The 23,253-nt window shown below is 37.6% G+C and overlaps 1 protein-coding gene across 2 annotated transcripts in view; it reads left to right on the top strand.

Annotated features, from left to right (window-relative positions):
* LOC136841019 (uncharacterized) overlaps positions 1–23,253 on the top strand; it is a 207,889-nt gene that overhangs the window by 17,123 nt on the left and 167,513 nt on the right. Inside the window, exon 2 of one of the 2 annotated variants that reach the window (XM_067108062.1) lies at positions 11,487–13,127. In XM_067108062.1, the coding sequence (XP_066964163.1) occupies positions 11,497–13,127 (1,631 nt within the window). In that variant the 5' untranslated portion in view covers positions 11,487–11,496. Of the gene's footprint in view, positions 1–11,472; positions 13,128–23,253 lie in introns of both variants that reach the window. The other variant, XM_067108061.1, reaches the window with a different exon arrangement.

The raw sequence follows: 23,253 nt of genomic DNA on the forward strand, positions 1-23,253 counted from the left end.
AGGACAAGTGATGACTGGCATACTAGTGACCATTCTCCAATTATGATCAGCACCAATGATGATCCACCTATTCCAAGATCACCATGATGGTGCTTAGAGAAGCAAATTGGAAAAAATTCAAAGACTTGATCGAGTTGGAAGGGGATGCTAAAGATTTCCCAAGTGTAGATTATGCCATTGATCTACTCAATGGAACTTTCCATGCTGCAGGCTTCCATTCAATTTCTCGAACTAAAGGACTTTTCAGGAGACAGCCAGTTCCATGGTGATAAGAAGAATTAAGGCTGCTTCATCGAGCTACAAGGTCATCATTAACCAGGTGCCGTAGACATAGCGCCGTGGACAATGTCATCACTTACTAACAGTGTAGGGCATGATTTCGAAAAGCTATGAAAGCTACCAGAGGACAAGCATGGCCAGGATATGTATCCTCTATTAACAGCAGACACCAGTCTGCAGCATTTGGAAGAAAAGAAAAATTCAGGGTAAATTTACATCCAATCCTCCTCCAGTACTTAAAGTAAATCATAATCATGTCACTGATGCCACAAAAGTTAGTAATATATTGTCTGAACACTTTGCTCAAGTCTCTGAAAAATCAGATAGTTCCCCAGGACATCATTTCAGAATGATGGAAGAACAACAGGTACTTGACTTTTCACCAAACAAAACTGAATATTACAATATGCCTTTTTCTAAAAGGGAATTTGACTCTGCTTTAGCCAGGAGGAAGAACACTGCCCCAGGCCCAGATGAGATTCCTTATGAAATGTTTAAACACATTTCAAGAAACACAAAACTTTTTAAAATCAGTATTATCAATAGAATATGGGATGAAAGCAGCTACCCTAGCATATGGGAATTGGCAATCATGTTATCATTCTTTAAGCCTGGAAAAGATCCTCTCTATGCAGCAAGTTACCGCCCCATTGCGTTAACTTGCTGTTTGTGTAAATTAATGGAAAAAATGGTAAATGTAAGGCTGATGTGGTGTTTAGAGCACAACATTATTTTAACACCTCAGTGTGGCTTTAAAAAAATGCACTCCACACTGGATATCTTACTGCAACTTGAAACCTCCGTCTGTGAAGCATTTGGCTCCAAACAACACCACATGAAAGTGTTTTTTGATATAGCAAAGGCATATAACACTGCCTGGAGACATGAAATTCTCAGTACAATGCATAATAGTGGTCTATGAGGAAAATTACCGTTATTTGTCAAATCATTTTTACATCGTAGGTATTTTAAAGTTAAAGTTGGCAGTACTTTATCAGAGAAAAGGTGCCAAGAAGAAGGTGCTCTCCAGGGTAGTGTTCTCAGTGTAACACTTTTTGCTCTGGCCATAAACAGTGTCACAACTGTTATTCCAAAAGAGGTCTTAAAGACGTTATTTGTGGATGACTTTTCAATATCCTTTGTTGCCACCCGGATGACTGTAGCCAAAAGAAAGTTACAATTAATGATAAGTAAAATAGCAAGTTGGGCTGAGAAACAGGGTTTTAAAATCTCTGTAAGCAAGACTACTGCTGTCCACTTCTGCCAGATCAGGGGAGTACATCCTGATCCAGACCTGTATTTGTATGGCTATAGAATCCCATGTGTAGAACAAGCATGCTTCTTAGGCCTAGTTTTTGACAGCAGAATGACTTGGGTCCCCATATCAAACATATAAAAGCAAAGTGCTTAGAAGCTCCACACATCTTGAAGGTGCTGTCTCACACCAGTTGGGGAGCTGATAGAAATCTTATACTAAAGCTTCATAAAACCTTAATCTTATGAAAGCTGTAATATGGTTGTGAAGTATATTCTTCAGCTTCATCTAACTTAAAAATTTTAGATTCTGTTCATCATTCAGATGTTTGTATAGCCACAGGAGCTTTCCATTCATCACCAATATCTAGTTTGCTAGTTAATGCAGGAGAAATGCCCCTTGAACTCTGTCCCCAGTCATCATTACTCCAATACTGGTTTAGAGTGCAAAGACTTCCCAAATCTCTGGCATTTGCTGTGGCAAACAGAAATGTTTTTAATGGTTTTTACAAAAGTCATCCAAGGTATCCTCCTTTTAGCTATAGAATTAAAAAGATTTTAGAGGATACAAATATTGGAAAAATACCCACACTTCCTTTTGTGTATCCCACTACTCCTGTCTGGAAGTTACCTGCTGTGAAATTCTGCAGGTACTTCAGTGGAGGAAAGAGGGATAAATCTGATGAGGAAATGAGGGCAATATTTGTAGAGCATGGATGAGAACATATAGATACAAGATTTATATTTACTGATGGTTCCAAATACAATGCTGGCATTGGTTATGGAGTTTTTAGTGAATCTTCTAACTTTGCTACTGAGAAAATGCCCTGTTCCATATCATGATACAGTCCATGATACAGTATATGGAAATCCATCCAGCGTTTATGGGCACTTCAGTGGGACAGAGTAGGCCCCAATAAAATGAAAGAAATCACTAGCCAGACATACCCTTGGAAATATGACCTAATACCAAGGAAGTGGGAGGTTGTATTGTGTAGATTATGTGTTGGCCATACGCGTTTAACTCACAGCTATGTGATGAATGGGGAGAATGAGCCCTTCTGTGACAATTGCTCAGTTCCGCTGACTGTTAGGTATTTGCTGATTGAGAGTCCCAGTTTAGTGGAACTTAGGAATCATTTTCATCATATAGCAGTGAAGTAGGTGGTAATTATAGCAGGGCAGAACTATTGGGAGAAAGTATATCTACTAATAATGTTATATCTTTTATCAAAGAAGCGGGTGTTCTCAAATATATTTGACAGCTATTCTGACAGTTATACTGTTTTTATTGGATCAGATTTATTAATAGTTCTTTATAGCAGAAATTTATTTATTTTTTTTTTTTGTTATAATTTTTTTTATCAAATTTATATGTAGTTCTTTTTGGTAGAATTTTATTTTTAACTTTAACATATTATAAAAGTGAAAATACCACATTTAGTATTTGGCATCAGTGACCCTGGTAGTTGTGATGCCAGATAACCCACAATCAATCAGTCAATCCCTGAAGTCAGATTCAAGTCTACTTCGATCCCCTCCCTAGGGGAATTTGTTGGTAGTGATCAGGATGAGGTACTACTGTGTCTGGTTAAGGTGCCATAGTACTGTCGTAATAGAACTTGACAGCTCAGGCCTGATTGTCAATGCCTCTCCATTAGTACTGTCTCGACTAAGAAAGAGGTCTCCAAGGACATAATCTCATTCGGCTTTGTTAGATTATCAAACAGGCATATGTTTCATTTGGCGAGGAAGGCATGGGTATGTTCCAGGCAAGAGCTCATGAGGATAGGGGCATCGACCTGTCCCTGGCATTCTGAAAGAGCCTGTCGGTTCATCAGGTATTACAGGTAGGTATGTGGTCATGCCAGACCACATTCACTTTGTTTTACCTTCGGGACATTGCCCACAAGTCCTTGGGCACATTTTCTTTGGGCCCTGTGATGGCTGCCCAACAGGTGGTGTAGCTCACCCAGCTTCCATAAGGGGACAAGTAGCATCTCCTCTAAAGTATATTTGGTAAGAGAGAAAATGTACTTGTGACTGGTCTCCTCTCCCTTCTCTTTTACCTTTCTCTCTCATAGAACACAGAACCGGGTAGCAAGCCCTCACGTGCTGGACGGATGAGGATTGCAGGTGAGCAACATGAAAGGGTATCATGTCCCTCATCTCTGTTAGTAGATTGATTGTATGCTTGTCCTCCCTCTCTCTAAACAAGGGGAGGGAGGGATAGGCAATGAAACAAATCCATTGGTTTTAATAGCAAGTATCCAATGCAAACTCATTACTTTTATGCCCAGAGGCCCAGGAGTTATAACATTCCATATGGTTAACTGGCTAGAGGTGCGGGGTTCTTTCCTCAGCTCTTTCAGACCAGGAAGGTGTTTCTGGATTGTTAGAACAAACCAGTTGGTTTAAGAAAGTGCCCAGACTCTTTCCACCAAAGGTTAAGTCTCCTATGTAAAGAACGAAGGTTTGTCTGTGCAGGAACAAATAGCAAATTTTGAAAGTAATTTGTATTTTCCCTAACATACAAACCTGAAGTTCTTTACATTTATGGCCTAACTCGGCCTTTCCTCATTCTGGTACCTGGGCCAGAAGGCAAAGTTGAGTGCAGACTGACATGTGGGCAGGGCTTCCCCTACCTGTCAGTAGTTAACGGCCAAGTCTAAAAGTTGACAGCCATTCCAGCTCGCATTTGCAAGCTAAATCCTATATAAAGAACTTTGGGTTTGTATGTCAGGAAAAATACAGATTACTTTAAAAATTTGCTATTTTATGAATATATTAATATGGTGAAAAAAACAAAATGTTAAATCTGTAAAAAATTAGTAATGCAACTGTGCAAACAGTTAGGACAGTGAGGAACTACATAGTACTGTACATTACTGTAGATGAACATCTCACTGCTGACAGATCAGATACTAAGTGTTGTTAGTTTAGTGACAAGACATTACCACCTAAGAAATGTAGATCTCATAAAGAAATATTTTAATATGAATGTGTTGTTAGTTTAGTGACAAGACATTACCACCCAAGAAATGTCTATCTCATAAAGAAATATTTTAATATGAATGTGCACACTATTATGTAATCATAAAAGACCACTAATTGTAGACAGTAGTCTGCCAGAAATGTTTACTGAAGTTCCAAGGTTTAATTAACAAGACTTAACTGATAATGAATAAACTTTTATTTGATATGGTCACACTTCTGATTTGTCATTTGCTACAAAACTTACTAGAATAAGAACTGAACATATAGACATTGATATAAATGATATGAAACATAAATATTTGAAAGCTCTTCCAGCAATATACAGCAATAAAGACAATGGAACTGCTTATCTGATAGTTTCTTGATCAAGTCTCAGTTATTGAAAAAAACTCAGGTCATGAAGCTTGGAAACAGCTTTTGAGAACCTAGAATGGAGAGCTCAAATCTATAGTCATAACAAATTCCTTTAGGAGGTTTAGGTGCTTGAAATATTTTCCAAATGGTTATTACTAGTACAGTATATGTACATTATATATGCCATCAGACTTGTAAGATAGCTTACTGATATGGTCTCCATATCCTTAAAAAAATAAATGAATAACTTGAATTATTGCAAGCTTCAAGTACAGCAGACCCCAGTATTTGCAGGGCGTTAGGGACCACAACCGCCCCCGAATAGCTGAAATTCATGAATACTTGGGACCCCCAGAAAGTGCTTATAACAGCCTATTTTGATATACCTAGTTCAGAAACCTAATATACCTTAGTCTCCCCTCTAAAAATGCTTATAACTGCCTATTTTAATAGTTCAAACACCGAATATACCTTCCTTAAGATATCATCCTAAAACACATAAAGCTAACTTACAACATTACCATACCCTGAAAAAGCTGTGCATGAATACTCCTACAACTGTTACTTTTACCAAGGCGAAAACTAATCAAGTTACCCCTATATTCAGGCACGAACATTTTCTTTTGTACAGTATTCAAGCCGTACTGTTTTCTTTCAATGTAGGTAGGGTAACATTGGTACATCATTTGGCAAACTTTTTTAAGAAAAAAAATACATTTTGATATTTTGCTGCATTTACATTAATATTAGTATTTGAAAATTAAATTATTTTTTTATGATAAAAAAAAATATATTTAGACATAAAAATAAAATGGAAATAATTAGCGAATATTTTAGATATGCTCTATGAAAAAATCTGTTAATTGGCAAATTATCCACAAATTATTTGGAGTTCTGTTGCACAAAAAATTTGTGAATAGGTGAATCCGTGAATCCTGAACCGCGAATAGTTGGGGGTGAACTGGATAAATTTGTGACCTTCCATTATTGTGTTAACAAGAAGCCTTTATTTGCATAATAGCCTCAGGTGAATACAAGACTAACCACTGATTCATAAAATGGTCTGTTTTTTAAGTGAATAATACTGTGCCTCTCTATTATGATAGCTGTATTTCCCGTGTCGAGCAGGAGGATGATAATGTGTGAAAACTAAAAATAGGATCGCTTAGTTTGAACCATCTATGACCCATCCCATTTGGGTGAACCCTTGGTTTGAACATTTCTTTCCTTTACTCTCTTGCCAGCCAAGATGTGGCTGTCTCTGTTGTACATGTGGCATCCTTAGAGAAGCTGGTACTAGGAGCCAAATTAAGGGTAGGGCCAATCCAGTTCCTTCTCAAGAATTGATAGAACAGGAAAACTCAAACATTCTGTGCAAATTCCCATCTCCAGGGATTTAGAAGAGTCCCTGAGAGGATGGAGTCATCAGCCTCATCCATTGGTAGTTTTCTCCCTCCATTTGAAGAGTCCAAACCTCGCGTTATATTCATATGTGTCAACTGAAGGTTTGGCAGCAGCTGTAAATGACAGACATGTGTCAGGGGTTTGGTCTGCATAAGAACGGGAGCTCCACATAAATTAAATGGAGATGCTGGTATTGTGGAAGACCCTCCTAGCATTGGAAGGGCTAGTTCAGGGCAGAAAGGTAGCTCTGTCTTCAGACTCCACCATCTCTGGCTTGCTTAAGCAATTAAGGGGGCAAAAGTCATTATGTTCTGATCACGCCCACCTGAGCGGAAGAAAGAAATGTTTCTCTTCTCATTTTGCTTCAGGAACTGGTGTAGAAAAAATAGTGTCTCCTCCTCTTTGACGTCTATAACTCAACTTGTCGATTTTTTCATTTACTTGAGGGATTCAAGAAAATTGATGCCATCAACCATCAAAGGTTACAGAGCTATGCTGTCCTCCGTCTTCTACCATAGGGGGTTAGAGCTATCAAATAACCGAGACTTGTCAGACCTCCTCAAGTCCTTAGGCACAGCTAAGACCCCAAAACCTGCCCTTGCCTGGAATTTAGATGTAGTTTTGAGGTGGTTGATGTCTCCAAGGTACGAACCTTTAGAAGATATTTCTCCTAGAGACCTCACTAAGAAATCCCTTTTTCTGGTTACTTTAGCAATGGCAAAGAGGGTTAGTGAAATACAGGCCATTGACAAGGAAGTGGGTTTTTCACAAAGTAATGCCGTTTGCTTGTTCACCTTGAATTTTTTGGCCAAGAACGAGGCTCCTTCCAACCCGTGGCCTCAGTCCTTTACCATTCAGAACCTCTCCGAAGTGGCTGGCCCTCAAGAATTGGAGGCTTCTTTGTGCCCGTTAGAGCTATCAACACTTACTTAGCCAGAACGGCCAGCATCAGAGGACGTTCCTCTAACCTGTGGTGTTCAGTGAAAGATCCAACCAAACCTTTATCCAAGAATGCCCTGGCTTTCTTCAAGGAACTCATTTTAGAGGCGCACAGACACATCAACGAAGAGGACGACACCTAGTCAAGTCTCACATTCACGGTGCGCTCAATAGCAACTTCAGTGGCTTTCCGTCATAATAAGTCACTTTCGCAGATCACACAGAGCACCTTCTGGAGGTCGAAATCGGTGTTTGCGTGTCACTACCTTAGGGAGGTCAAAGTTGCGTATCAGGACCTGTTTGCGTTAGGGTCCCGTGATCGGTAGCTGGCTTGGTTTTAGGGGAACACACTAGGGGTAGGTTCTTTATCCTTCCTTCCCCTGTGGTTTTATGGTTGCTGAGTTAATGGGAAGCTGGGGTGCTCAGTTCACCTGGAGTACCCTCCATTCTAGTTGAGCTGCTGAGGTATAGAGAAGGGGATGTATTTAACTAGTTTTAGGTTAGGCGGTGAGGCCTGTTTTTCAATCTGGTTGCTTTCCAATTGCTCAGGGCAAGAGCAAAGGAAAGGCACCCCTTGTCTTAGTCAGCGGTGTACTTCCCTGACTACTTGGGTTGTTATGGAGCAGAGTAGCTAGCAGTGCTTACTCCCAATGCCTCTGCAGGTAATGGAGCTTCAACCAGCAGCAGTACCTCCCTGCAAAAGCCCATCTACCAGGTAAGGTGACTCCTACCTTTTTGTTGGTAGGGATCCTTAAGATGCCCATGGTTAGAGTTTGTCCCTTTCTTTTTTTTTTTTTAATGTGTAACCTTTCAATAACTGATACCTCATCCCCTGCCCTTCCACCTTAAATGTGGAATCAGCTTTTACAGTGTTTTGGTAAGTCATTATAATGAAAATGACATTTTTATGATAAAATGATGTTTCATTATACTTACCAAAACACTGTAACGTAAAGGCCTCCTCCTCCCCGCAGGGGGAGACGTTATCTCAGGTTTTCACTAATTGTGTATGCCGAGAATGAAACTGACCTGGGTTCATGGGTATGTCGCCTTCCACACCACCCCCACCGGCATCCAGTGGGGTTGGGTCTCCCGCCAATTATATCAGCGTTCCAAACAAAGTTTGAAAATTTATATCTCGGACGTGTCGATTTTTAGAGATAAAAGCTTTTACAGTGTTTTGGTAAGTATAATGAAACATCATTTTATCATAAAAATGTCATATTTATGATGCACTAAAGGCTTGTCTGTTCTTGCTATTAAGGGGTGTTATTCCATGTTACAGTCAGCATTAAGACATTTTGGTCTGGACATATCTTCTAACCTGGAATTTAAGGAACCCATCTGTTTCTTTCAAATTGAGGCTCCTAAATCTCCAATTAAAGCCCAGGGCTGAAAGTTAGATGTAGTGATTATTTGAGGATGCATGCCTCCCTTTGAACCCTTGTGCTCAGTGTCCCTAAAGATTTGATGATTAAGACTGTTTTTACTGGTCTTAGCCTCAGCAAAAAGTGTCTGAACTCCAGGCCTTTGTTTGCAATGTGGGTTTTACTTCCCAAGGAGCATTCCTTTCTTTTTTGCCCCTTTTTATGGACAAAGAATAAATTTAAGTTTCACCCTGTTCTTGGTTGTTTTGACATCCCAAGTCTTTCCCCTTTGGTGTCGGATGGAGATGAATCCTCCTATGTCCAGTAAGAGTGCTGTCTCAGGATGTGCTAGGGACTGCAGTCAATGTCAAAAACCCTTTTTGTAGTCCTAGAAACCAGATTGACTTATGTCAAAGAATGCTGTGGCCTTTCTGTATAAGAACTGGTCAAGGAAGTACACACTAATTTAGACCCCTCTTTCTCATAAAAGGTAAAGTTTCACAGTGTGAGACTGGTGGCAAAAACCTTCAATTTCCTTAAAAACCTCTCTTGAGAGTGTTGTCAGTGTGGCCCAATGGAAATGTAACTCAGTATTTGCCTCACTTTTTGCATGATGTACAGACTCGGCACGAATCATGCATAGTGCTTTTGCCTTTCGTTACGACAGGAGAACTCGTATCCTGAATGATTAGGATAGTAAGGGCCTTCATTCATTTATGATCATTGCACTGCTGGCCTAGGCACAATGCTTTTTGCCCCACTTTTCACCTGAGAGTGGTATTCCTAGCAAGGAGTCTCCAGCATCATTCAGAGGTCTTTGTGGCCTAATGAATTAGTACTCAATGTGCAATAGGACCAGCAGATGGATTCTATTCATTAAGTAAGTAGCGCTTTTTCCTGGTGGAATGTTGGTGTTTCTTGGTGGCCATTGTTTGTCATTGCACATTTTTTCTCACCTGTTTTCAAAAAAGGAGTCAGCTGTCATCATAGAGAGTTAAGGTTCATTTCAAGAATTTTTATTTAAAAATTTTATAGTAAAATTTATTTCTTAAATTCTTATCTCTATTATTTATCCCCCCAACCTCTTCACTCATGTGGAAGGAGAAAAAACTAAATGGAAAACAACAGATGCCCAAATCAGCGGTTCACCTGAAATGGATGAGTCACAGATGGTTTAAACTAAATGAACCCATTAATATTTAGATTTCATTACTCTATCGTCCTCCTGCCTGACGTGGGGAATACAGCTATCATAACAGAGAAGTAATTAGAAAATTAAATTCATTATAAGAATTCATATTTTTATTTTCACATGAAATATGGTGTATGGCAGTATCTTTTCCCTTTAATTCTCATTGTCCATTAGATTCTTAGTGTCTCTCCCCCTGTATATGCTTGTTAACTAATAATAGTTATATTAAGACTCATAAGGTTAATCATTTGCACATACTGTGACTTTTCTCCCTCAGTTTATTTTAACCATCGCAATCATACAGTGGGTTGACACAAAGGGAAATTACAGTAAATCAGTTTTTCAATCTATAAAAAATTGCTATAAGTGACAATAGAATGTTATTTGTAATAAACTAAAATATGTCATTGTCAGTTTTACAAAACCACTTGGGATTTAGTCCTGACACATCAGATCTAATTGAAAAGAAAGGTGTTGACTAACTGAATCTATGAGGGTGAAACCGATTGCCATATAAATCTCTCTCTCTCTCTCTCTCTCTCTCTCTCTCTCTCTCTCTCTCTCTCTCTCTCTCTCTCTCTCTCTCTCTCTCTTTGTCTCTTTGTATTTTGTTATTGGCTGCTATTTGTTGTGTATAGTTGCACTGATTTTACTGGTACTGGACAAAAGCAGTTACACTGAGATCAGATAAATTTTCAGTAAGGATTTTTTGAATCAGAATAGGCAGATTGATTGGTTTTGAGTGCTTTATTATTTTGTTAGTGTGTTTGCATGTTTCTTTTTTTTATTTCACATTTTCAGTAAAATATCTATGTTCATTTGTTATTAAAAGTGGTTCTGATAACTTTCAAAACTTGCATTTTTACTTAAAAGATTACAAATGAGTAGTATTTACCCTTACCTTAAAAATCTTGCTTAAAAATCTAGTGTTCCTGGAGAAGTAAAAGTTTAGCTGAAGTGGTTTTCTGCTTGGGGCATTTTTAAATAGAAGACATCAGAAAACATGAATACAGTAGTACAGTACTTTATTTTAGGTTGAAATTGATATTTTTTCCAAAAAAATATATTTTTATGCACAGAACTCTTATCTGTTAATGCCTAGGATTATGTATAGGCCTGTACTGTATATATGATAAACAGAAATGGTCAACATGATGAAAGAGAAAAGAATTTTATTAACATAAATGCCAGGCCTTGAAGCAAGAGCTAAGTTGTGGCTGTTTACTGTGTCCTATGTATGTATTGTATATTCGCCTGTAGTCAGTTGTATTTTTGAAGATGGAATTTTCATCATAAGCTGGATTAAGTGTACTGTACTGTATTATGTTCATAATTTCGTAATTTAGTTACATTTTCCCAATTGTATAGTTTCCATGTTTATCTAGACTGTAAAGTTTTATTCAAGTATTGTTCCTTTCTGCAAAATTTAAAGAAAGGTCATTTTTTTCAGGAATCCTAAGCTTAGGCCATACTTTTGTCCATCATTTGCTATACAGTATTTGTTTGGTCATTATAAATACTATTTTGTGTGAAGCTCATTGCTTATTTATGTATATTTATATTTCTATTTATTGTATTTTTTAACTGATTTGTTATAGAATCAGTTATTGCTTTGTCTTTTGTAATGAACATGGCACAGCAGTTCAATATTACTTGAATTAATTTTATAACTTTTGGTTTTACTAGGATTATACTACTAGGAAAAGGAAAATGTCTTATCAGTGTGGGCTATGCAAGAAAGATTATTCTTCAATAAAACGCTTAGAAAAACACAAATGCTCTTTTTGCTTTTTTTGTCAACGTTCATATAGCACTAAGCAAAAATATGACAGTCATAGTTGTGCTGGCAAAAATGCAAAGGAAATACTGAGTGCTGGTTTTGAAAATCCTGGTATTTCTAGTCATGTGTGTGAATGGTGTAAAAAGGGATTTTCAAGTTTGAATTACTTAGCTGCTCATAAATGTCCATACTGTGCAGTGTGTGATCACATTTTTGCATCGTATCAAAAGTATGAAATGCACAAGCGCAAATGTGCAAGGTTGCACTCTTCAGCCGATTTAGATCCTGTAGATTCATTACCACCACCAGAGCCTACTAGTACCCCAGTCATTACAGATCATAAGTGTGAATTATGTAAAAAGTATTTTTCTAGTCCTAAATATCTTGCTACTCATAAATGTGCATATTGTAGACCTTGCAGAAGAAGTTTTGCTACTTTTCAAAAGTTTCGAATGCACAGATTAAAGTGCACGAGAGTTAATCATTCTTCAGAAAATAATTCAGACTTGGGCACTGCAGATGAAGTTGTAAATGACAATAGTTTACAAGAAGTTGTTGCAGCAAGAGGTAGTTTTATTACTAGAAAAGTAATAAGTCACATGGCCATGCTGGAGTTGATCAGACGTATGTCGGGGTTGTCATCTATGATTGATCTGATCGATCAGTCTGGGCCTTCCCTGACTAAGACTTGTGATGCGAATGAGCAACCAGAAAATTTGACATATAAGCCAGGGAGGCTTATTAATTTGCTAGACACTTCAGAACAAGATAATTTTCAGTGCTTTGGTGGAGAATCTACAAATTTTATTCTTAGTAGATTATCTTTGAGTAGGAATTCCCCAGAAAATGAGAGAGAATCAGATGTTGGAAGTGTAGATGTTGAGGAGGGTCAAGATAACAAGAGTGTAACTTCTTTGTATTTTGATAATGCAAATTCAGATGAGGTTATTGATCAGAAAAAGTTAGAGTTTTTAGACAATAGTATGGATAATAATGGAGACCATTCTTTAAGTCAGAAAGAGGCTGAAGAGCATAGACAGTCCCCAGAATATAAAGAGAAACACTTTGAACAATTTTCAGCTGATGACAAAATAGGTGCCACATCCCCTTATGTAAATGAGTGGATGCGTTTGGAAAGATCCCCAAGTGAAAGTGAGCATACTGTTGAGCATTCCCTTTGTGATGAGAGAACAGATCATTATAATGTACATGAAGGAGATAAATTGTTAAACTTTTCACTCTGTGATGATGAAAGTGCTGGTGTTAGGTTTTCCTCCATGAGTAGTGATTATAAAATAAGTAGACTACAAGAAAATCCAAAAGAAAAATTTGATGTTTATTCCAAAACTGAACCATCCTTCCATCATCCAAATCCTGAATCATCAGAATTGTTACCTCTTGAGGAAATTGAACCTGCCAGATTGGATCAAAATGTTGTTTTCGCTCAGTTAATGGCAGCTATAAGATCTCAGTTCCTGTTATCTGCTGGGTCTCACAAATCATCATATTTTTTGGATGACAGCCAAGATAGCTCCGATAACCAAATAAAGGAATGGATAAGGTGAGCTTAATATAGGCTATTTCATTTCCTAGCAAAAATGAAACAAATCAAACATCCATTGCTGCTATCATAATTAATACTGTACTAAAGCGATCAGTGAAGTTAGGCAAGGTTAGGTTGAATCAGCAAAGTAACTTTTGGCCATGATAAGCTCTTTGTTCTGGGACTACACTATAAGATTGTCAACTTCATTTTTATTACGAGAATTCTTTAATGGAATGTGATATTTCAGATTGCAAACCCTCTTGCAGTACTTTTACTTAAGCTTTACCATTTGGTTAGGGTGGACACACCAAGTGCTGAATAGCTGCTTGAACTGCATGAAATTGTTATGTAACTGGTAAAACCTTCCCCACAAGAGAAGCCCATGTTCTTTTTTACTTGTTAGTAGCATACATACATATATATATATATATATATATATATATATATATATATATATATATATATATATATATATATATATATATATATATATATATTTATATATATATATAACTGCTGTTTACCTTCAACTGTTTTATTACTGTTTTATTACTCCAGTCATTAATAATATTGGATACTGTGTTTTCCCAATTTTTGTTTAGCTGTTGCTACAGTTAAAAGACAGGGTGCTTATATTTTTGGGTTGCAGTGATTTTCATACTGATGTAACCCATAAATGACTAATCAAAGAATGCAGGCTGTAATTTGTTTTCTTATTTCTCATTGTACATATTTTCTTGGGGTTTTTAGGTAATGTGTAGGTTACACACCTACTCATGTCAGCAGGAATAGAGAGAAGCTGGCAAGTCCCAGGGGTCTTACAAACACTTCCAGGAGTGTGAGGGCTTGAGCAGTGATTGTAAACAGGTTGAGGTAGATTCATTTCAGCAGGATTATGGAAAGGCTTTAAAGTTCCAGGGGTAGAATTTCCTCAACCGCAAATAAAGATATTAGCTGTGCTGCTCATCCACAGGCTATATATATGCTATATATAGGGTATACAGTTCAGTCACTGCGAGTACTTAGCCAAGCAAAGCACTGCTAGGACCTGTTCTGTCAGGTTGATCCAATACCTTTATGTCATAGGATCTTATGAAGCTGGCAATAATAGTGCTGTTGGATGGAGGCAGCAAGAGCCTATAAAATCTTCCAGCCACTTAGATACCTAACTACAGTTGCTAAAGTTTACGTGATTGAAACACTTTGTTGTGATGTTAAGTCGGTGAAACAGCTGAAGAGAAGGAGCATTTATGGTTCTGAAGTCGCACACAACTCACGTGGTAACTTCGAAAGTAAAGTAAGGGAATTGCTGCAGGGAGAAATTGTTCATGCAAGAAAAACAGGTATCAGGAGTACTGTGCAAAGACACCCAGCCTTGCAACAGGCAGGAGAAAGCTAATCATATAGTTTACAGTCATGGGGAATATTGATGTAACAAATTTATGAATAACCTTTTCTAGGACAGATCCAGCAATCACTCATTACAAACTTGAACAAAATGCAGAAGTTCCTATAATGGTGGATCAGGCCAATGAACTGGACAAAAAAGAGAACTTGTTTAAAGACTATGACTAAGTGAAGTAAACTCCAATGAGGGACAGCTTAAAGAAGAATTTAGGTTAGTTCTGGTTCTCTTCCTTATCTTACCTGATGACTGATACCGATTAACAAATCTTAAAAAAGATGAATGAAAGTCACTCCCAATCTGCAGCGCAGAAAGAGGAAAGGACAAGTGATTATCTTCAGACAATAAAGAAAAGAATTGTTTACATTTATAATCCATCTTCTGTGCACAGACAAACTGGCAAGGAGTTCCTACAGAGACAAGGTATAGCTTGTGCTAGGTTTGTTGCACATACTGTAGCAGGAACCAAGAAGGCCACTTGGTGGGAAGCCTCAGAAGTGTTCATGGCAATTTAGCAGGAATGTAAGAAGCAGAAAATGCAGAGAACCAGGAAAGAATTAGTTAATTTAACAGTCTTTAGTCAGGACTGCTAGACTGTTAATCCTGGACATTTTACATTCCAACCAACTAAACCATCTTGGAAGTTTTCGTTATTGAAGATCTTCTGGTAGTATTTGAAGGGAATAGCTCAAGAGGGTTTCTCAACTATATTTTTTCTTTCTTTCTTTCTGGCAACAGACATGAAATTGGGGTCATTGGAATGTAGTTGAAGATATTATCTAGATATGGACGTAGGAAAAGGATGGCAGTAATGACTTACTTGGCTTGCCATCTTCAGGATTCCACTATTCTAGTGACTTAACTTGTTCAGAAATTTGGAGGTAGAATGATGCAGCCTCCTATTTTCTCTAATTCTATTCAGAATGGCCTTGGAAAGATCTGTAAGAGTCCCCTGATACAAAGGTTGATAATTTTGCATGCAAAAGTATTTATGATGTATAAGAGAGCATTGGAGAATGTTTTAAAGAAAATTTTTAGTGCTTAAAGTGTTTGTGAAGAAGATGGCTCTATTGCAGTGTAATTCCACTTGAAAGTTAATTTGTCTGTTCAAGTTTCAGGCTGTTAGCTGATTTTCATATCTTCCAGATCTAGGCTTGAGTGAGATGTACAGTTAATGGTGCAGTGCATCATTGTTCATGATAATGGTCAACAAGAAACCTAAGCTCACCTTGTCACTGTGGGTAGATTGTCAGGTGTTGGAAATAGATACTTATGAAGGTCGGGAAAAAGTTGTAACATGAGATAAACAAGTAGCTGGAACTGTGAAGCTGATATCTTGTATGGGATCCTTCATCAGTACTGTGGCTCTCCCTGCTCGAGCACCTAACATTACTAACAAATTGGTGCTGGAAGAAAGGTTAATGACCCCATTACAGAACCTGCAGTCATTGCATGAGTACTTGTCCTTTATGAACAGCCTTATATTCAAGACATTCAAAAATGGGCACACACACTTTATTGTGACTGTGCATCCAAGGTCAGAGGGGTTGTTGAGTGGCAGTGAAGAGATTTCTGTACTGAGCAGCAGAAAGGAAGATAGTTCATTTCTAAAAGCTGTACCCGGAAAGTGGAATGTGGTCATGGATTGCCGAAGTAAAGACCTGTAAGTCTTGTCAGTGGTGCTTCACCTTGCTGAATGAAGAGAGCAAGAATCTTTGGGGAAATGCCTGAGATTTGTTTGTGGCTGCCATGAGCCGAAAACTTACCGTGTAATCTTTGCCTCTACCAGATTTAGGGGCACAGTAAACAGATGCCCTTACTTGTTTGTAGAGCAACTTCTGGACCTGATGGACAGATTATGGGGGAGGGTGATGAGAATGTCTCTCTACCTGATAAGGATATTCTGTATCTCAAGTGTGTCTGAGATTCTTGTGCTTGGTGCTTCACTCATAGGATTGCCAAAGGCTATCTTGTTTTGGTTCAAGGATGTGATTTTCTGTCAGCATAGGAGTCCTAAACTTAGGAAACAGTGCACAAGTTTTTTCGTTTATTATGCAGTGTCAACTGCTAAGATGTTAATTCAAGTTGCTAGCCCAGAATTTTGTTGATATCACTTATAGTGGGTTATATTAGTCGTTGCCATTAGGCTGAGGGATCACTTAGGTACCTATATCATAGGATTGTAACCTAGAGCCTGACCATTCTACATTTGCAATCTTGAGTGAATTTTATATGTAGCATTTCATACAAGTATCAAAGAGGACTTTTCTGGCTTTTACATTTACTTCTTAAAGATATACAAAATAATCAAGTAGGGAAGTAAATTATGTTACAGATTTTTTTCTTTATGAAATCCAGCATCAATGAAAATAATAGGTGAATGTCCTAGAATTGGTCACTTCCCTTCCAAGTATTGTCATTTTTGTTTCAAAAGAAAAGTAAGGTTTTCTGACCGCTGTCATTGCATACAAAACTTGAAATTTAGCTTCAGAGGTGGAAGTTTTTTACTTGGCTGGAAGTGCACTTATCTCTTCCTTTCCCATTGTTACATTCTAATCTAGAAAGAGTCAAAAAGTGGAAGTGCTCTCCAGGTAAGAAAGGATGCTCTCCCAAGTAAAGTAGGTCTTACCTATTTATCAACTGCTGTTCAGTACTACTGTATTAGTCTGTCCTCTCTAAGTATGAATGGCATAAGTAAAAGTGAGAGGTTTGTATCCATAAAGTGAAAATTCTTTTTAAGCACTTTTTTCATGTAAGTCAAATTTGTGATCAGTAATAATTGTATGTTTGATAAGATTAGCAAAATTGTAGAATATCATCAGCATACCTTTTGTTCAAGGTAGTGTATTTGGAAACTTATTTTTGATGGCTAAATGCCCGAAATAACTTGTTAATATTAAAGAATGAAACGTGCATAAAGTTATCATGTCTTGAGAATTTTTTGTTGGTACTTTGCGTAATAGTAACATTGACTTTTACATGTTAATCTTGCTTGTGTTTTTATGTTTTGGGATAATACAGTATGAAATAAATTTTTTTTATTGTTGGCATGTGGCATAATACTAGGCTCAGGGACCAGTTGAGGTTTATGCTTGAAAGAATAAAAATCTGAAAGAATAAAAAAAAAAAAAAAAAATTTAAACACATTTATTAAAATGCAGTTCAAAGTGGGTGCCAAACATGGAAGGAAATGCTACAAGAAAAGAAACATTTCTTGTAGTATTTCCTCCCATGTTTGGTGGCCCCGCTTTTACTTTCAGACATGATTAATTGTAAAAAAAATAGTGGCGTGTCTCTAAAAATTGTTTTAATTTTTAGTGCATTTTAATAAAAGCATGTTTAAAAAAATTATATTTTTATTCTATGCTTTTTAGTTTTGACAAATTATAACTGATTTATGATTGTAGCTAATGAAATTTGATATCCTATCAAGCCAAAGAAGGTTTGAAAAATCCACAGGGTTATTAACTTATTCTGCTGAGTCAAAGAAGTTGTGAAAAATCCGAAGTTTCCTACAAATCCTGAGATACTGGGAGGTCACTGTAGGGTCACTAGAGGTCACTGCTGACCTACTGATTATGTAAGGTTGTATTGTCACTGGGATTGAGTAACCATGCAAAATTTCAAGTCCATCAGACGAAGGAAACAAATAAACAGACAAACACAAAAGCAAGGTAAATAAAAGCATATAAAAAGGTAACCAGTTTCTAGATATGGGGACAGTTTTGTCGGATTGGCTAAATTGACAAGTAAATTTTGTTTGGAAACTTTCTTGTTACACAGTTTATTTATACAATGTTGAGTAGCAGTTTTTGAGAGGGGTGAGACTGTTGCAATGATTGTTTTATTATAATGTTATGGCAAGAAAATTTGAATATTTTGGATTTCAGTGTCATTGACTACAGATTTAATAGATATATTACTTTGTATCTTAGGTTGCCTTTCCTTTTGCTGTACTTGCACAGTACTGTATTTAGAATATCAGCATTTAAGAATACCGTTATGAGTTTTAGAAAATGTTAGACTTGAAAAGTACTGTACATCCATAATAGAAATAATAATTGTAGACAAGATATAAAAATTATTAAAGACCCACACTGGAGCTTGAATGTGAATAGTACAAAGTAGATTAAAATTGTAGGAGATTTTGATTATAAAACATGTTAAAAGCTAAAAGCTTATAATGTGTTCATGTTATATAATTTACTTTCCTATTGGGTCTACTTTGTCGCAATATGTATAAATGTAGTAAATATTTAGTTAAAAGGATTTATGCACATTAATATTTCATGACAATGAGGTATGAAGAAAATATGAGGCTCATAACAGACTTTTCACCCCTTACATAGGACACATTTATGCTTCAGGATCCTGCCTCAAATAGGCATGTGTGTTGCTCATCGTGCACGATTGGCTATCATTTATCTTTTAGATTCTAAAGGGTTTATAGAGATTCCTTGATCTTGGGCTATCTCTTTCAGATCAGGCCAAATAACTTAACAACAACTCCTTGTGTATTTTCTTCATCAAAAATATTAGTAAGGAAGAAAGATGATGAAGAGGACCCAAGGGGGAGAAGAATACAGTATATCAAGATACAAGAGCCCAGTTCCCTTTTGGTGGCAAGCATTGGAACAATAATGGCTCATCTAGAATAATGGGAACTTCCATAACTGATGGATCTGCAGGGAAAGACATTCCCAGAAAAGTACACTCACCAGCACTTAAGGCATAAAAGCAGGTGCTCCATCAAACACACATCTCGATATACTGTATGCTATCAACATGAGAGATGAGATCATGAAGAAACAAGTATGACTCACTAAGATCTCTTCCAGTAATAAATATGACCTGCCATGACTTGTTGCTATTAAATAAACATGTAACATCAAGTAAATCATGTGAAGATTTTATGACAATGCCAAGAGTGTGCTATAAAGATGACAAAGTTCCAGGAGGTATTTAGAAGCCAGGGAAGATGGAAAAGCTTGAGCCTCACAAGGCTCATCATCAGTCACAAGATGTTCTCTGGTGAAGCATAAAAGTAAGCCCTTAACATACTGAATCTAATATGAAATCAAATTTTTTGAATTAGGATCATTCTGGTAACTCATATGAAGGAACACATGAAAGAAGGTTAAAGAGATTCAGTCCAGTGGCCTTCACTGGACATAAAAGATTATCTTCGGAAGAAGAGGAAGGTAAGACAGGAGGAATGAGGATGGAAATATCACCTGAAGATGACACAATCAGGCTCTGGCATAACTTGCGGTCTCAAGCACCAAGGAGATATCTGTTGGTGGGATGAAAAGGTTCCAAAGGACAGTGAGATGACACAGACTTTCGAGAGCTTTGTTTACTAGAATAACCTGGGAATGTTGAGACAAGTCAGACTGCATGTAATAGATCAAGAGTGATTGGGCACACAACCCTGCTGGGTCTGCTGTGCTCCAGGACATCTTTAGATGGAAGGGGCCTCAAAAAACACTTAGGATGAAGCCTTATACTCTTGATGACCTGGGCAATGACACTTGAGCATAGTGTGCACCAAGTTAGTCAGGTTCACTGAAGCAGTCAAATGCTGTGTCACCTCAGCTTTGCAGACTGTTACTTATGTACTCGTCCGAGTCCAATAAAAGTAATAGAAATATTTTGTACTTACTGGAGAAATTCATCAAGTATGTGATAAGAATATAATACATTAGACCGAGGCTTTCATGTTTGTACCTGTGATGTTGAATGATGCTTTCTGGATGTACCTGTGAGGGTGGATGGTGAACAAACATGCACACATGACCAGTGTTTTCGTCTTTGTGCACCACATTAGGAATCAACAAGCACTGACTGTCCCACTCACTGTGGGCCCCCTCTCTCTCTCTCTCTCTCTCTCTCTCTCTCTCTCTCTCTCTCTCTCTCTCTCTCTCTCTCTCTCTCTCTCTCTCTCTTATGTGTGTGCATGGGTACATCTGACTTGAATCTGAATTTGAAGGATAAGTAAATCAGCTCTTTAAATTGAATGATGTACAAAATACTGCCTAGCATAGCCCATGAAATACTTATGAAATAGCGCTATGCTATGAGAATTAGCCCTGGGAACCCTATCATCGGTTATATGCCAATCTTGGGTATGTACCGTAAGGGGAGACCCCTGAGCTCTCCTTTAAGTTGAGGTGACACTTATCAAACACCAGAATACACAATACTGTACAGGCAGTCCTCAGTTATCAGTGAGGATTCTGTTCTGATGGCATGACGATAACCAAAAATCAGCGATTTTCGGGAGTTTCTTCGGCGATTTTTTGTTATTAGCACCTCTGTTAGGTGTGTATTGGCACCAGTAACCAATTATCAGAGCTGACAAGTGGAAATCAGCGATTTTCGGCACCGAAAATTGCTGATTGTCGATGCTGGACAAGCACTGCAAAACTGGATCGCCGATAACCGGGGACTGCCTGTACCCATTGTATACACAGGAGCAGTCAAATACACTGAAGCAGACAGCCAAGCACATATAGGAACACATGGGTATGCTGAAACCAACAGCCTAGTATTTGTCAGCAGTCAAGTACTTGGGAACCATTGCAAATACAGGAGCAATTGAAAGCAGAATGGACAGAGCACTTAGCTGACATCACTAAAATCTCAGGCATATGTAGTGAGACAATTGGTAGCATTGTAGAAGCTGAGGGTAAAAAACCCACCGTTAACTTTCATAAATAGATCAACCACAAATGATATCTGATCTTGGATCACAGGCACCTTCATGATTCGAGCCAGGAAAGAGGTATATGCTGAACAAGGGATCTCCAAGGAAGGAGTGGGTGGAATCATATGAGGTGGAGAAAGATGAGTAGGAGGAATGAAATCGGAGGCAGGAATGATACAAGATAAAAATAATTAAATATCCCTCCCTCTCAGAAGTGGCAGGGTAATTGGAGAGGAAGACTGGCAGAGGAGAAGCTTCAGTAGTCAAGAAGAGGGGTTGTCAAGGCTGAAGACAGCAATGTATCTTCTTTGAGCATTCTTGACACAATGAGGCAACATTGCTGGATAGGAAACCATCAGATGAGACTATTCTTGACAGCTGCAGCCAGTGTGTGGTAGGATCAGTCAAGTTATTAAATCACTAACTACAGTGCTGGATGCACAGCATATTTATGCACCCACTTCAGAGCATAGAGGAAACACACAGTAACACTGCTGGCACCTACACAAATGTAATTGCAGGTCCTTACTGAAGAATGACATGAAGAGAATGTACTCCCTGTAAAACAGAACAAATCAAGGAAAGATACAGATTATAATAAAATACATAACATCTTAATACTATACCAGGCAGTCAATATGCAAATGACATGGAGAGAAAAGGGAACCAAAGGTGACCATTATTGTATGCTGGGAGAAGCAGTAAAATATTTACATCAACAAACAACCCTGACAAAGTCTAGAAGATGGCAGATGCTAAAGGGAGAAGACCCAGGGTGGAGTTGGTGTTGTAGTAATACAAAATAAAGAATAATTATCTGACAGTGCCTCAGTCTTTACTGCTGAATTGACAACTATTCTCAAATCTTGAAAACTACTGATGGCAATAACTTCAATATTTATTCGGACTCACAATTAGTGCTCTGCCAGCCATTAAATAATTTAGTCCTTACCATCTAATGTACAGAAAAATCAAGGATGGCTATGCTGGCTTGCTTGCCATTACAGATCGATCAAGTGTTGTTGGTACCAGCCCATATTGGTATCCAAGGAAATGAAGTTGATAAGCATGCCAAATATTCAATGAAACTGGATGCTTCTGATTATCCCTTTGTTCCTCATACTGATATGAAATGGCCTATCTGATCTTACATCAGACAAAAACAACAAAATAGATGGGGCTCAGTTGTAATGAGACCCTTGGTCTTCATCCTACCAGAACATTCGTACATCTGAGTCAAGTCTCTGTAGATTACAAATAGGACATACTTTTCTGACACAAGTTCCTATTGCGGGGTGACTGTCCATCATACCATAGAGCACATATTGATGGACTGTCCCAAGTTTGCTGAGGAGAGAATGTGACACCATATCTCAGGTGATATAGAGCAAGTTTTAGATAATGACGTCAATAATTTAAGGGAATAAATTAAAGATATTAAGATTTTTATCATATTTGGTTGTAGCAGAGTTAATTTGTTAAATAGTAATTTCTTTTTTAATGTGCAGCATATTTATTTTTTTATTAGTAATTCTTCTTAATTGTATTGTGGTACTGAATAGCCTAACAGTTCTAGTGCCTGGTTATTTGACCAAACATTCATTCATAAATAAAATTAATGCTCAAGGAACGCAAAATTCAAACAACCTGAAATCATTGCCTTTACTGAAATTAAATGAAACCCTGAATTATGAATTTATTTAAACAAGCAAGTACACAGTAACACAGATGACCAGCCTGTCCCCTATTGAAAGTTGGCAAGACACTATCAGAGTGATAAATCACTAATCACTACTGTACTTATAACACACCAAAATAAGGCCAAATAGATTATCAAATGTATGAATGAAAATTAATAAATGCTATATCTTAAGAACCAGACACTGCAGTGATAATTGTGATCAGCACAGCAGCACAATGACTTCCAAGAAGTCATACACCAAGAAATGATGCCTTGCACTCCAGGCCTGTGAAGCATGAATTAGATATGTGTGTGGTAGGGTTTCTTTCTTTTTTGAGATTACGAAGCT

This window comes from Macrobrachium rosenbergii, chromosome 8, assembly GCF_040412425.1.
Source record: "Macrobrachium rosenbergii isolate ZJJX-2024 chromosome 8, ASM4041242v1, whole genome shotgun sequence".
Taxonomy (NCBI): Eukaryota; Metazoa; Arthropoda; class Malacostraca; order Decapoda; family Palaemonidae; genus Macrobrachium; species Macrobrachium rosenbergii.